Source organism: Athalia rosae, chromosome 6 (genome assembly GCF_917208135.1).
Source record: "Athalia rosae chromosome 6, iyAthRosa1.1, whole genome shotgun sequence".
Taxonomy (NCBI): domain Eukaryota; kingdom Metazoa; phylum Arthropoda; class Insecta; order Hymenoptera; family Athaliidae; genus Athalia; species Athalia rosae.
In genome coordinates this window covers 1,008,036-1,019,650 of record NC_064031.1, presented here as the reverse complement: position 1 = coordinate 1,019,650, position 11,615 = coordinate 1,008,036, and the positions used below count along the sequence as shown (strand labels likewise).

At 44.1% G+C, this 11,615-nt stretch overlaps 1 protein-coding gene across 2 annotated transcripts; it reads right to left on the bottom strand.

The window, feature by feature from the left end:
- Positions 1–2,674: 2,674 nt before the first annotated feature.
- Positions 2,675–9,851, bottom strand: LOC105693985 (glutamate receptor ionotropic, kainate 2-like). Of its 2 annotated transcripts, none has more exons than XM_048656632.1 (16): positions 9,700–9,851; positions 7,844–7,961; positions 7,621–7,779; positions 7,360–7,544; positions 7,099–7,256; positions 6,858–6,999; positions 6,452–6,754; positions 6,063–6,281; positions 5,745–5,951; positions 5,499–5,583; positions 5,154–5,430; positions 4,881–5,082; positions 4,562–4,787; positions 3,961–4,076; positions 3,133–3,285; positions 2,675–3,010 (listed from the first exon to the last, which is right to left on the bottom strand). In XM_048656632.1, the coding sequence occupies exons 2-16, from the start codon at positions 7,914–7,916 to the stop codon at positions 2,822–2,824; spliced, it is 2,694 nt and encodes an 897-aa protein (XP_048512589.1). In that variant the 5' UTR covers positions 7,917–7,961; positions 9,700–9,851; the 3' UTR covers positions 2,675–2,821. The 2 variants fall into 2 exon arrangements, with proteins under 2 accessions (XP_048512589.1, XP_048512590.1); XM_048656633.1 differs by having other exon boundaries at positions 9,705–9,846.
- Positions 9,852–11,615: the final 1,764 nt, after the last annotated feature.

Below are 11,615 nucleotides of genomic sequence, written 5' to 3'. Positions count from 1 at the left end.
GGGGAAATAAGTTATAGGGGTCGGGTCAAAGGTCAGGCAGCGGTAAGCGAGAGGCAAGTGATTTATTCTAGCTTCGTGGTTACAGAAAACCTTGTAAGACCTCGGCCGAATGGTACACGCGAAGCTGCGTGGGTATCGAATAAAAAAACTTATTATTTCCCGCACCGACCGTGTCGCGTCTTCGTTTTCAGATGGAAAAATAAATTGGGCGAAAAAAAAAAACTGTCGTTCGATTTCAGACAATCGAAATCGCTCGGATAATTTTGCACGATCTCGTTTCTACGCGAATTCGTCTAACGATTGTTCTCCAGATTAAACGGTGGCGTTTCCCTGCAGGCGTATACTCCCTGAAATACCTGCCAACGGAGATGAGGTGAATTAATTTCATACCACATACATGTATTTATGTCCGCGTAACGGTGATGCACAAATAAAAATTTACCAGGCCTTCGCCGTCGTTACGTTGTTGACTGATCGCTACGAGATTAAACGAGCCGAGTACCATTTTATCGCGGTCAGCTCGGGTCTTAACGGCTGATCAACGAAAAGGAGACCGTAAATTCGCGGTACCATTGCTTTCCTAATCAAGATACTTTCCCTGGTATTCGTCTGAGAAATACTTTCGAAAAATCAGTGACAATGAAATAACTGCCTTCATTTCAATCACCGCAGCTACTACGTAGGAAATCCGGATTGGAATGTTGAAAGAAAGCCTGTTTCGATTTGCGCTTTCGAGCATCGGGTGAAATCGGAAGTACGTAGCGCGTTACCGCGGTCGGTTTCGATGAAATTTAAAAATCGCCGACTATACTGCAATTTAATAAGCACCTTGTGCCGGGCACCGCCGACTCTTCGCGAGTGTGGGAGGTTGTTACACGCCGTCGGACGGATATAATATACCCAAGTTGGGGGACGACGGGACGTGCGGCGTCTCGACGTAATATGCCCACACCTATAGCTGGAGTTTAAGCCGAAGCGTTAGAAGATGTTTTTCAACATTTACAACCACGCTGCAAAATTTCACGCCAATCTCATAGCCTGAAATTGCTTCATCTCTCGACATGCTTCGCGAAATCGCTTAATGGAAGATTAGTTATAACTCGTATTACATGCAGTTACCATGGGAATAATGTAAGAAAAATAAAAAAAAAAAAAGAAACGATAAGAAGGAGGACGAAAAACGATGAAATAAAAAAGAGAAGAGGACGGAGGACGGAGGTGTAAAGTTAAGTTAAGGACTTTGCGCGACAAAGAGAAGCGCGGTACCTTTTACCCCCTGCTGACCTTGAATCCACTCCTCTAGGCACCAAGGTCAACGGCAATTACCAACACCTCGGGAGTCTCGGGGCCTCGAACGACTGCCTAGCTCTCCCCGCTGCCTATCGGACGCACAACGAATGTCTCGTGCCCCTGCTCTACCCCTTCGCCACCCCCGCACACCTCATTACCGGATTATATACAGAGCCAATTGAAAAGCGAAGGTGAGAGACCAACTCTGTGTATATATTATTCTCGTAATTGGGTACCTTGCAGTCCACGTGATCGAGGAGCCTCGCTAATGAGGGTAGGAAGGGTCGTCTTCGAATTACGAGTTTAAGTATTATTGAATAATTCTTTTAAAAGCTGATTGGCTTCGACTTTCGATATTGCTTTTTTTTTTCTCTCCAGGCGACGCTGACACCGAGAGATTAAAGTCTAGCACAGAGTCCTGCAACTGATCTGGAAGCCCGTGCGGTTCTTCTTCGTTGGAGGCATTTTTATCTCGACACATTTCGGCCCTTGAAAGCACCAAAAAATTCTCAATGTATTCGGAGGGGCAAAAAGCGAGGGAGAAACATTTCGAAATGCGGTCGTCGAAAACTTGTGCGATGATAAAAAGATTGGGAGGAGAAAGAAAAGAAAAAAAAAAAAAAAAACAGGGAAAAATGCAACCCGTTAAATTGCCGATCAATTATACCACGTCGCGTATTTTCGAGGAGTAGAAGAGGCGGGTCGCGAGGCGCGTACGCGGGCAAAGAAGAAGAGCGGTTCGGGAATTGTTCGTTCGTTCCCGAGGACCGATTAGGCGGTGAGGTGTTCCCGTGGGACGTACGCGTTATACTTAAATAGAGGGGCGAGTTTTCTACACGAGTTACACGATGTGAGATTGATTCTCTTGACAATACCGCGGAGTCTGTAAAGCAAACAGCGTGTCTGGAGGCAGGAGAGGCGATCCATAGATATAACGATACGTACATAAGCGGAGGGCATTCGGATGTTCGTTGAAAGGCGAAGATATCGCTGGATGATCGGTTCAAGTTTTATACAGGTACTTAATACCAGTTTACGATCAAAGTAATACACGTGGGTATATGGGTACACCGGCAAAGAGAATAACAAATAGAACGAGACGGGAACACGACTTATGTACCTCACATACTCGCGGTACATCTCGAGGGTTTTGGTCGCGTTCGAACATATCGAAACGGTATAAGTCTCATATTTACGAGTGAGTGATTCCGGTTTTAGTGCATTATTAACGTCCCCCGTACAGGCGTAAGACCTGCTTTACGAGCGACTGCCATTATTTATTATATTCCTTATTAAAACTTACCTTGAAAAGTTATTAAAACATATTTTATTACAGCTTTTCACCCGGGATTATAGGTCAGAAATTTTGCACAAAGTAATGCCCCGCAGCGCCTTCATTGCCACGTAATACCATACAGATATAAATATCCTGTCAATTTTTAGTTTCCCCCACTCCCCTCCCAAGTACACGCAAAATCATCGCAATTTTTTACCCGAATCAACAATCGACCCAAAAGTTAATTTCACCCCTCTATTCGGGGTGGGTAGTGATGACCGTGGGCACGAGACCGTACGGTGGAGAACATTCCCTTCCGCTATCTTCGTCTTCTTCTCCGTTGGTCCGATTCGAACTCTGCTTTCTCCGTCTCACCGGCTTCGAGGACGCGCTGCATTTCACTATAAACTTCAATTCCTCCTTGATTTCTTCCTTGAAAGGGACCTGAAAGCGAAAGTTCACGTCTCAGCGGACGCGTCTGCGGTTGATCTCGCCAAAGAAAGGAGAGAGAAAAAAAAAAAGAAAACAAATCAGAGACAAAAGGAAACCGAGTTGAAAAAATTCACCCCTTCTTTTATGGTGGTGCAGCCAACTTCCCAGAGGAGTTCCCACGCCGAGAATACACAGGATAATACTATTCCGATGATAAGGACGAGAAAAACACCCCCTACGTTATCCGTTCCCAAAGCCTTGGCGTCTGAGGTGCCGCCTTTCTTTTCCTGATATGTGAAAGAAATTCGTGTATATCAGTGACAAATAACGATCCGCGCCCCGAGGGTTTCGGGCGAGAAACTTCTCCGGATTCGACGACGACGACGATCGTTTTATCAGCGAACGCGGACCCTTCCGAACTTCCGTTCGTAGCTTTGGCAATCGACCGATACTAATAACCGAACGGAAACGGGAAGCGAAATTTTCACCGGCATCCGCACGAAGTTTCCTTTTCCCTTGATTTACGACGAGACTTTTGATTCGAGTCGCTCCGTTTTTCGATTACACGATTCGGCGATACTCGAGTACCTGCTTTATGGGAGTTGAATGTAGATTCGAGCCTCGGTACCCGGTAATTCATAAAGCCGCTGTGACGTGAAACATTTTCATGTACGTACGAAGGTAAAACCGTAACACCGAAGAAACTGGTCGGAATTAACCGTACCGACGATGAGCGGCGCCCTTTGATGTCCGCGCCGCCCCGTTTATCATACGCTTTTATTCTCGTTTGATAAGACGACAAAAAGACGCCGTGTTCGCTATAAATGGTCCTGGATGAGATCGCGGAGTCCCGTGTAGCGGGAAAAGTGGGGAGCGTAAAATAAATATACCCTATCGTTCGTTAACGCGATGGTATTATTCTTGCCGAAGTAGGTATTAATAAAATAAATAAATGTATTTACCGCGCATCTTCCGCCGCCTCGTTTCTGCGTCCACCATTTACTCTCGAGATCCTTGAGGACCCCGGTTTCCTGGAGAGTCAGTATCGTTGCGCTCAGTGCGCTCCGGTAAGGCGAAACTAGAGAGCCGTAGAGAGAACAACAAAAAAAAAAAAAAGAAACAAACACCGATGATGAGTGATCGGGGATAGCAGAAATATAGTTTGTGTTCATGATCAATGGCGAGCTTGCTTCGTAAACTGATTGACCTCGTTCGTCGCGAGAAATGGCGATGCAGGTAGTATACGAGTCGGTAATAAACGAGGGGAAGCTCGAATAGATTTTTTTTTTTTTTCCTTTTTTTTCGAATCGCACTCGCTTCGACTCGCCCGACTCGACCTGCGGGAGCCAAGTGACTCGACAGGTGATAAATGTAATAATGGACTCCGATAATTACGTGGCGAGACTTTGCTCGGCCAAGCGCAACGTCAAAAGTGGTTGGAAAATTTTAAAAACTGGTACCGGAATACCGGCTCCACCGAGATTCAAAACAGGTATATGATCGCTCGCCGAAGCTTTCGATAATGAACACCTGATAATGCGCGACGATCGATTTTTCACTTACATTTTTTCATCGCTATGCCGTAGCCCTTTGAGTCCAGAAGGGAGCCGAGCATCATCAGGTCGCATTTTCTCTCGGCTTCGTAAGCTATCGTCGAAGATTCCATGAAGAAGGCGTACTTGTCGGAGACAACCTTCGCCACACCGAGATCGTTCGAACCCATCAAAACTTCGTCTTTGTTCTCTACCATGTAATCGTACATTTTTTTGTACGTGGGATTAGTCGAGGCCTGAATCGAAAAATAAATCGCGATGAGTGCTAGATACACTCTGGTGACAATTAGTTGCTGCAAATCGTGCGGGAAAAAAAGTGAAACGCTCACTTTGAAGAAATCGATCGTGGAACCGCTCGCCTTGGCTCCATATTTTATACCGTGTTGATTGTTCGCGAGATCCTCGACGTTTTTGATCAACACCTGTTTCGACTCTACCACCAGACACGCGGCCAAATTAGCCGTGTAGCACGCGCCCATTATCATGCAAAAGAACCACCAAGCGCTGGCCGCCATGCGAGTCGACAACCCTCTGGAATCAGAGTGAGAGAAATTCAGTCCCCGGATGAGCGAAATTTCGGAATTCTAAAGGAGATTACTCACATCGGAGCGATTTCGGAACCTTGTTGCATGATGGCTCCTATGGTAAACCACAAAGAGTTTTTCAGGGTGAACTGATTTTCGAGTTCCTCCGGTTCCTCGATACAAGGATAGGGATTGTTCCATTCCGTTGGACACAGTCGACCAACGATGAAGATTATCAACGACACGAACGTGTAAGCTACCATCAGGGAGTACCAGACTCCGTAGGAGAACGGCATGAGAAATGACAACAAGCTCGAACCGACCGGAAGTGGTTTGGTGAAGAGGATACTGATGCCTGAAACGTACGCGGTCGTTACTGGATCAAATTCATCGGTTAAATCGATAAAACGAGCGACGATGTACCCAAGTTCATGAATGGCATAGTGAAGTCCACCGCCTCCTGACGATCGGCCGTAATGGTCAAATCGCATATCGCCAAATCTGCGTTCTGAAATCATTTTTTCAGCGAATTAATTTTACTACGGATCACGCGAGCGGATCGTAATTGTAAAATGTAATTCGTTCGATCGTGAAATTGGAACGTCGAGGAGAAAATTTTTTCAAAAGTAAAATGAGCAGAAGTAAATTGATTTTCAAATACAAACTGACGTCCTCCATTATTTTCTTAACCATGCCGTTCCATTGTCCGGTGACCGGGTCCTTGGATCCGTAGACGTTATCGGTCTGCACTTCGAACGTGTAATTAAAGCCGAGTTGTTTCGAAAGCTCCTGAATAATATCGATTCCAAACCCTTCGAATCTGTCATTTCCCGTCTCCATAGTCGCTGATTCTTTCAGCATGCCGTAAGGAGGCGTCTAAAATGATTGCCCGATCAGTGATGAGAAGTTTTCAAAGTGAAAATTACATTTCAAGATTTGCGAAGTAAAAACTCAAATTAAATTGTAGGCAGAGAACTCTGAGCTCACCAAAGAAATTAATACACGGAATGTTCTGTTACGAAGACTTATGTCAGCCGAATCGCTGAGAGGATTGATTTTCGGAAGATATTCGATTCCGTTCGATGTATTCCACATACCAATTTTCACCAGTCCCTCGTCCGTGAGGCTGACCACGTCGAGTTCAAAGTTGCTGCGATAACCGGCGGGATCGAATTTTATCAGTCCCGTAAGCCCCCTCATTTCGGTCTGAAAGTTACCGATTTTTTATATCGATCGGTCGCTGCCCGGAATGAAAAATCCAACGAGGTGTGCGAATCGTACCGAGAATATGATATGGAACGGAGTAGAAAAAAAAGAAAAAGAGAAAAAGAAACGCATCGTCTTAGACCGGACGAACGGGGACCTCCTGATATTACCGATCTCATGAAGTTCATCAGACTCGATCCGTGTTCCCAACTTTCGCTATTTTCGCACAGCGACGTTTCGACGTCGGCGACAATGGCGTCGTCGAGTTGTTTCAAAGCTCTTCCGAACGTTTGAACGCCGTCGTAAACCAGGGCCGCTTCCACCGTTAGCTGAGAAATACTTTCGAGACCCCAGTCGAGTTCATCTCTGGCGAACATTTCGACAACGAAAGGATCTTCCGGATTTATCAAGCGGAAGCCCGTTAAATTTGTTCCCCCGTATTGATACGGTTCGAGATCGATTGTTTGAAGATCCTGCTCTCAAACATTCGAACAAATAAGATTAATTTTTTAATCAAAGACTGCGCTCAAATCGATTGGAAAACCATCGGCCTTGCTTTTATGGCTCGTCTCTCACCAATGAAGCTATTATAAAGTTGTGCCGATCCGACATGATCCCAATTTGTTGCGATTGCTTGAGAACTTCCGACAGAATTTCGGCCGAACAATCCAGAATTATGTTAAAATCTCCGGATGATTTTATCGTCCGCAAAACTGGCCTGAGACACATCGTACGTTTCCCGTTTGACAAAAATGTCGATAAATGAGAAGTGAAGGTTTTTTTCTGTAAACCGAACGCGACTTCGCGTTATCCTCACCTGTAATTCGGCCCTTCGGGCAACTGTCTTACGGTGACCGTGCTCCCCCTGCGATCCCATTTTTTCAAAAGCAAATGCATCCGGATCAAACCCTCGTTATTCTCGTAGAGGATCGTATAAGTTTTCCAGTCATAATCCTCGGCCAGTCGCAGGTACACCTGAATTTCAACGGGCGATAGAATCGATGAATGAAAATTGAAAAATCTGACCGCGTACAGCGACAATTGGAGAATAAAATTCATCGATCCGTTATCACTCTACCATGGAAAGTGTCTGGGAGTACGGATACATGTTGACCAGTCCGTTCCCTCTGGATTGCTGGACATCCAGCCTGGCAGCGATGTGTGGAATTTCCAAGGTATCGCACATGGTCTGTACGTGTCTGGCTGTTATTTTATTTTGGGGTCCAAATAGAGCCGCAACCCCGGAATCGGCGAGATCGCAGACTGCGAAAAAAAATAAAATTCTTTGGTTCGCGATCGCAGCCATCACGTCTAAGCGAATGTAACGAGTGTCAATTACCATCGCGCGAAATATCGAACGAATCGTTGGCGACGATTTTCAACACCGACTCGATAAATTGATCGGGCAATTCGTCGTTGCCGTGTCTATCCTCGTTCAAAGCTCTCGTGGACAGTTCGAACGCCTTTCTGAGCAGTTCGTTCTCCTCGAAAAATCCACCTGCGGTTTTCGCAATTTTTTGTGCTTCGATCGTCGATAGCGCTACAAAAAAATTTTCGCTCACCTATGACAACCGTTTTTCCAAACCCGAGAATCTCCAGTGGCAGAAGCGCCAATAACAGAGTTTCGATCAGCATCTTTTTTTCATCCTAATAATCAACGTCTGATCATATCCTCGCGAGCTGAAAGAGAAATTTGAAAAGAAGAAATTTCATTCTCTCAATTGTCAGACCACTGGTCGGTTATAATTGATGCGAAAAAATCAAAGAACGCAGAGTTAGTTCGAACGTCACACGTTACGCGTAAACTGGAGACAAAAAATGAGCACTCCGCGATTAGCAGAGGCGTTTGTTTAGTCGGCTGGTCGGGGTGATGTAGCGGCAAGAAATGTGGTCCATTCACTTAGAATTGCGGCTGAATCGAGACCTCGACTACATTACCGGTACAAACCGAACGTAAAATCTAAAGCTACGCGAGTACAACGACCATGGGTATAAATAGCCAGCAGCGTCGCGACGACGACATAATTCTTGGGTAAAGTCTGTCGCGTTAATTCTGGGTTAAGTACCTAATTCTCATTATTAGACGACGGTGATGAACGAATTCGCGATTACATCATTCCCCCTCGGTAATAAGCGCAACGAGTCGATATCATCGGTTTTTTTTTTTTTTTTATTTTTATCACGAATCGCGAACCTCGGGACAGCGGTAGAAAAATTTTTAGTCGATCTACTCGCGACGAGTTGAATTTTTCGAAAGTTCCCGAAGACACGGGAAGTATTTTAGGTACACGGAAGCGCATGTATGAAATGGAGATGAGATGATGGAGTTTTATGATTGGATTCCATTCGCGTTTTACTACATCGATGAGATATTTGTAATCATCTTAGATCGTCGACACTCAAATCACATTTAGCGAGAGACTGATCTAGGCCAAGTAGCGCACGAGCGTATACACGGTTGCCTTGTTGCATCGCACCATCCAAAACTGAGGGGTTCAAGTTTATTTTAGACCATAGAAAGTCGAGGCAAATACCTATCAGACTCGATCGCTTTTCTAACTTCATTTCTTTCTCGACACACAAGAAAGCTGGTATATCTTTAAAGTTTTTCGTTCTGTCGGTCTAATTTTCGGCGTACCTCACCCCGATAAATATTTCGAATAAATCAACACTCTGGAATTTCACGTGAGAATTCGAACGATTGAGTTACTTTGGATATTTTTATTCGATTGTCAAGAATAATTTCTAATTCCCTTCGTCGATTTAATTGACTCGTCCTTTTCATTCTGTAGAAAATTAACGGCGTCACGTTGCTCAGAGAAAACATGACATTCGATTTCGAAGATCTGTAAAGAATATTTGACGAAAATTGAAAGGTCTCGAAGATAATCCGAAGGATTTTCGCTGGATTCAACTGAACTCGGTGGATTTGATGAAATTTCCAAAGGATCTTACTCGGCGAACCCCGTGATTTAAATTTCGCGAGCGATAGGCCACCTGACTTATCCTTCTTTCGCGTAATTTTAAACCGTCGGAATTATCGGAGACTCTGAGAAAAAAAGTTCACCTGAAAAAAAATTGTTTCGTACGTACGTTGAAAATTTTATTCTCAAACTTCACTGAACTTTCAACGCTGATAGCGAATCGGTCAATCGATCACTAGACGATAGTTTTTTCATCGCAGCCACGTTCTAAAAAATTTTCCGACAAATCGAATCCGTCCGAAAAATTGACCACTCTTAGCAGGTGTGATGATTGAAGTTAATGAACTCTAATTGGGATAATTAGCATTTCAACACGAACCAACTTCACACTGTTAGACGGATTAGTATGATGCATTACGCGAGTTGTTGCGTTCGTGAAAAGAAAATTATTCAAATAATACAAAGAAACTTTCAAAGATTTTTCGCAATCCCACCTTACTTAATAGCGGCGAAATTTAATTGGCAGCTATTTTCCGGCGTAGGGAAAACTGTTGGGCTTTCAAACGAGCGAAGACGAAGGTGTTCTCCCCTGCACGGATTTACCTCTAGTGCCGCTCGTGTGCGGCTGCCAATCTGAATACCCTCCGTTCTCATTTTGTCCAATCTCTTCCGCCTCCCTGCTAGTTAGTGGCTCTGTCTGAGACGAGAGAAATTACTGGACCGCAAAATTTAGATTTCTTGTTTTGTTCCCGCAGCCAAGTTGGCGGAGAGAACTATCGCTCCGAATTTTCCCGCACAACTTGTACCGAATCGGTCAAGTTAGGGAGAAATTCAGCGTCTCAAGAAAACCCGATGACCGAATATGATTGTAAAAAATAATTATCCAAAGCTTCGAATGATCGAACATATTTTCAGCCGAAATTAAATCTCAGCGCAAACTTATTGCATAATTTTGAGAACAAAATGAAATGGATTCTCAATTTTTTTTTCTTTATTCAGCCTTTTTTTATTTGACGAAGAAATTAGGTATTCATTTGCCAGCGAAGAATCTGATCGCGGTGCATCGCAAGCTCGGGATGCTGCAGGTAGGTGCGATAGATCGCAGCCTCGCTAGATGTCAGACAATATCGATGGAGCTTTTTGTACAGATTCGAAGACCTGAACAGATTACCAACATTAGGCTTTGGCTCGACCCACGCCTGGAGCTTGCATTGCATCGCATGGTAAGGCGTTGGACGGTGCCCCTAAAAATTCTACCCAACGCGTCGACGACTTCGGTGCACCAGATAAGCCGGTGGCGCCATGTACCGGGGGAATCGCAGACCACGAGATGCAGTCTTGGGAGATGTGGGCAGAACGCGAGATGCGTGCTGCTTTACCGAGAGATCTCGCTGAATCAAATGCACTTATGAATGAACAGCAGCAGCCAATCAGCGTTTACTACGATTACCCCTTCTACTACGAATACCATAGTAGAAGGGTTAAAGAAGGGGGTCGGAATTCCGGGTAACAAAGGGGGGCCGTTGTGATGTAGGTCAGGGCGTCTAGACGTCTCGAGTAGCGGCGTACAATGATATAGGGTGAATTTTCGCGGAAATTGACGTAAAAAAAAAGAAAAAAATACTACAAATACGTACGTCGGGAAATCTATAGTTAGATGGCGGATATGAGTATATTAAAAGTATGTTTTCAATAGATATTTGCTATTTACTATATTTATTCATCAATTAAATTAACATTTATTATTTAAATTGGAAGTTCACATACGATTGCGGTTGAAATGGAGATAGAATTCAACGACGACACAAATTTTCCCATTACGTGCGGTCGTATAGTTTTGCGATCGGTCAAAAAGCTGAAAAATTAAAAATATTATTTCACTGTTTTCGGAAACGGACAAATGAATGAGAAGCTGAAAAGACGCGTTTCCTTAACCACCCATGAACGCATCGTGCGTTCAAGGGGTAGCGTCTTCGGCTCGCTTCGATTTTTTTTTTTTTACATAGTGGAACGATCGCCAGGAGCCCTATGCAAACCACTATCTCTTCAGCCGCCCTGGTCCGGCGGCACGGGATCTGTAAAAAAAATGGAGAATACAAGTAGAAAAAAAATAGACATAGATAAAGAAATACATAACATGGTATACCGTAATGAGCACGAGCGATTATAGAGACATAAATTTCAATTGCATGGGAATAACATCTTATAAATATTAATGGACCATGAAACTTGCACAGGACAACACGCACATTGACAGAAAACATTGACAACACAACATACACAGAACATGGAAACACAAAACATTAAACACGAAACAGTTATGACAGACAATCATCATAGATATTATCAAATATATATGCACATACAGAATTCAAGAATGCAAAAATATTAACGACATTGATGAATATCC

Coding starts and splice junctions, on each gene's coding strand:
- LOC105693985 (XM_048656632.1), bottom strand. CDS start 7,916: ATGCTGATCGAAACTCTGTTATTGGCGCTTCTGCCACTGGAGATTCTC. Junction 6,755..6,857: donor ACTTTATAATAGCTTCATTG/GTGAGAGACGAG, acceptor GTTTGAGAGCAG/GATCTTCAAACAATCGATCT. Junction 5,952..6,062: donor TCCGTGTATTAATTTCTTTG/GTGAGCTCAGAG, acceptor CAATCATTTTAG/ACGCCTCCTTACGGCATGCT.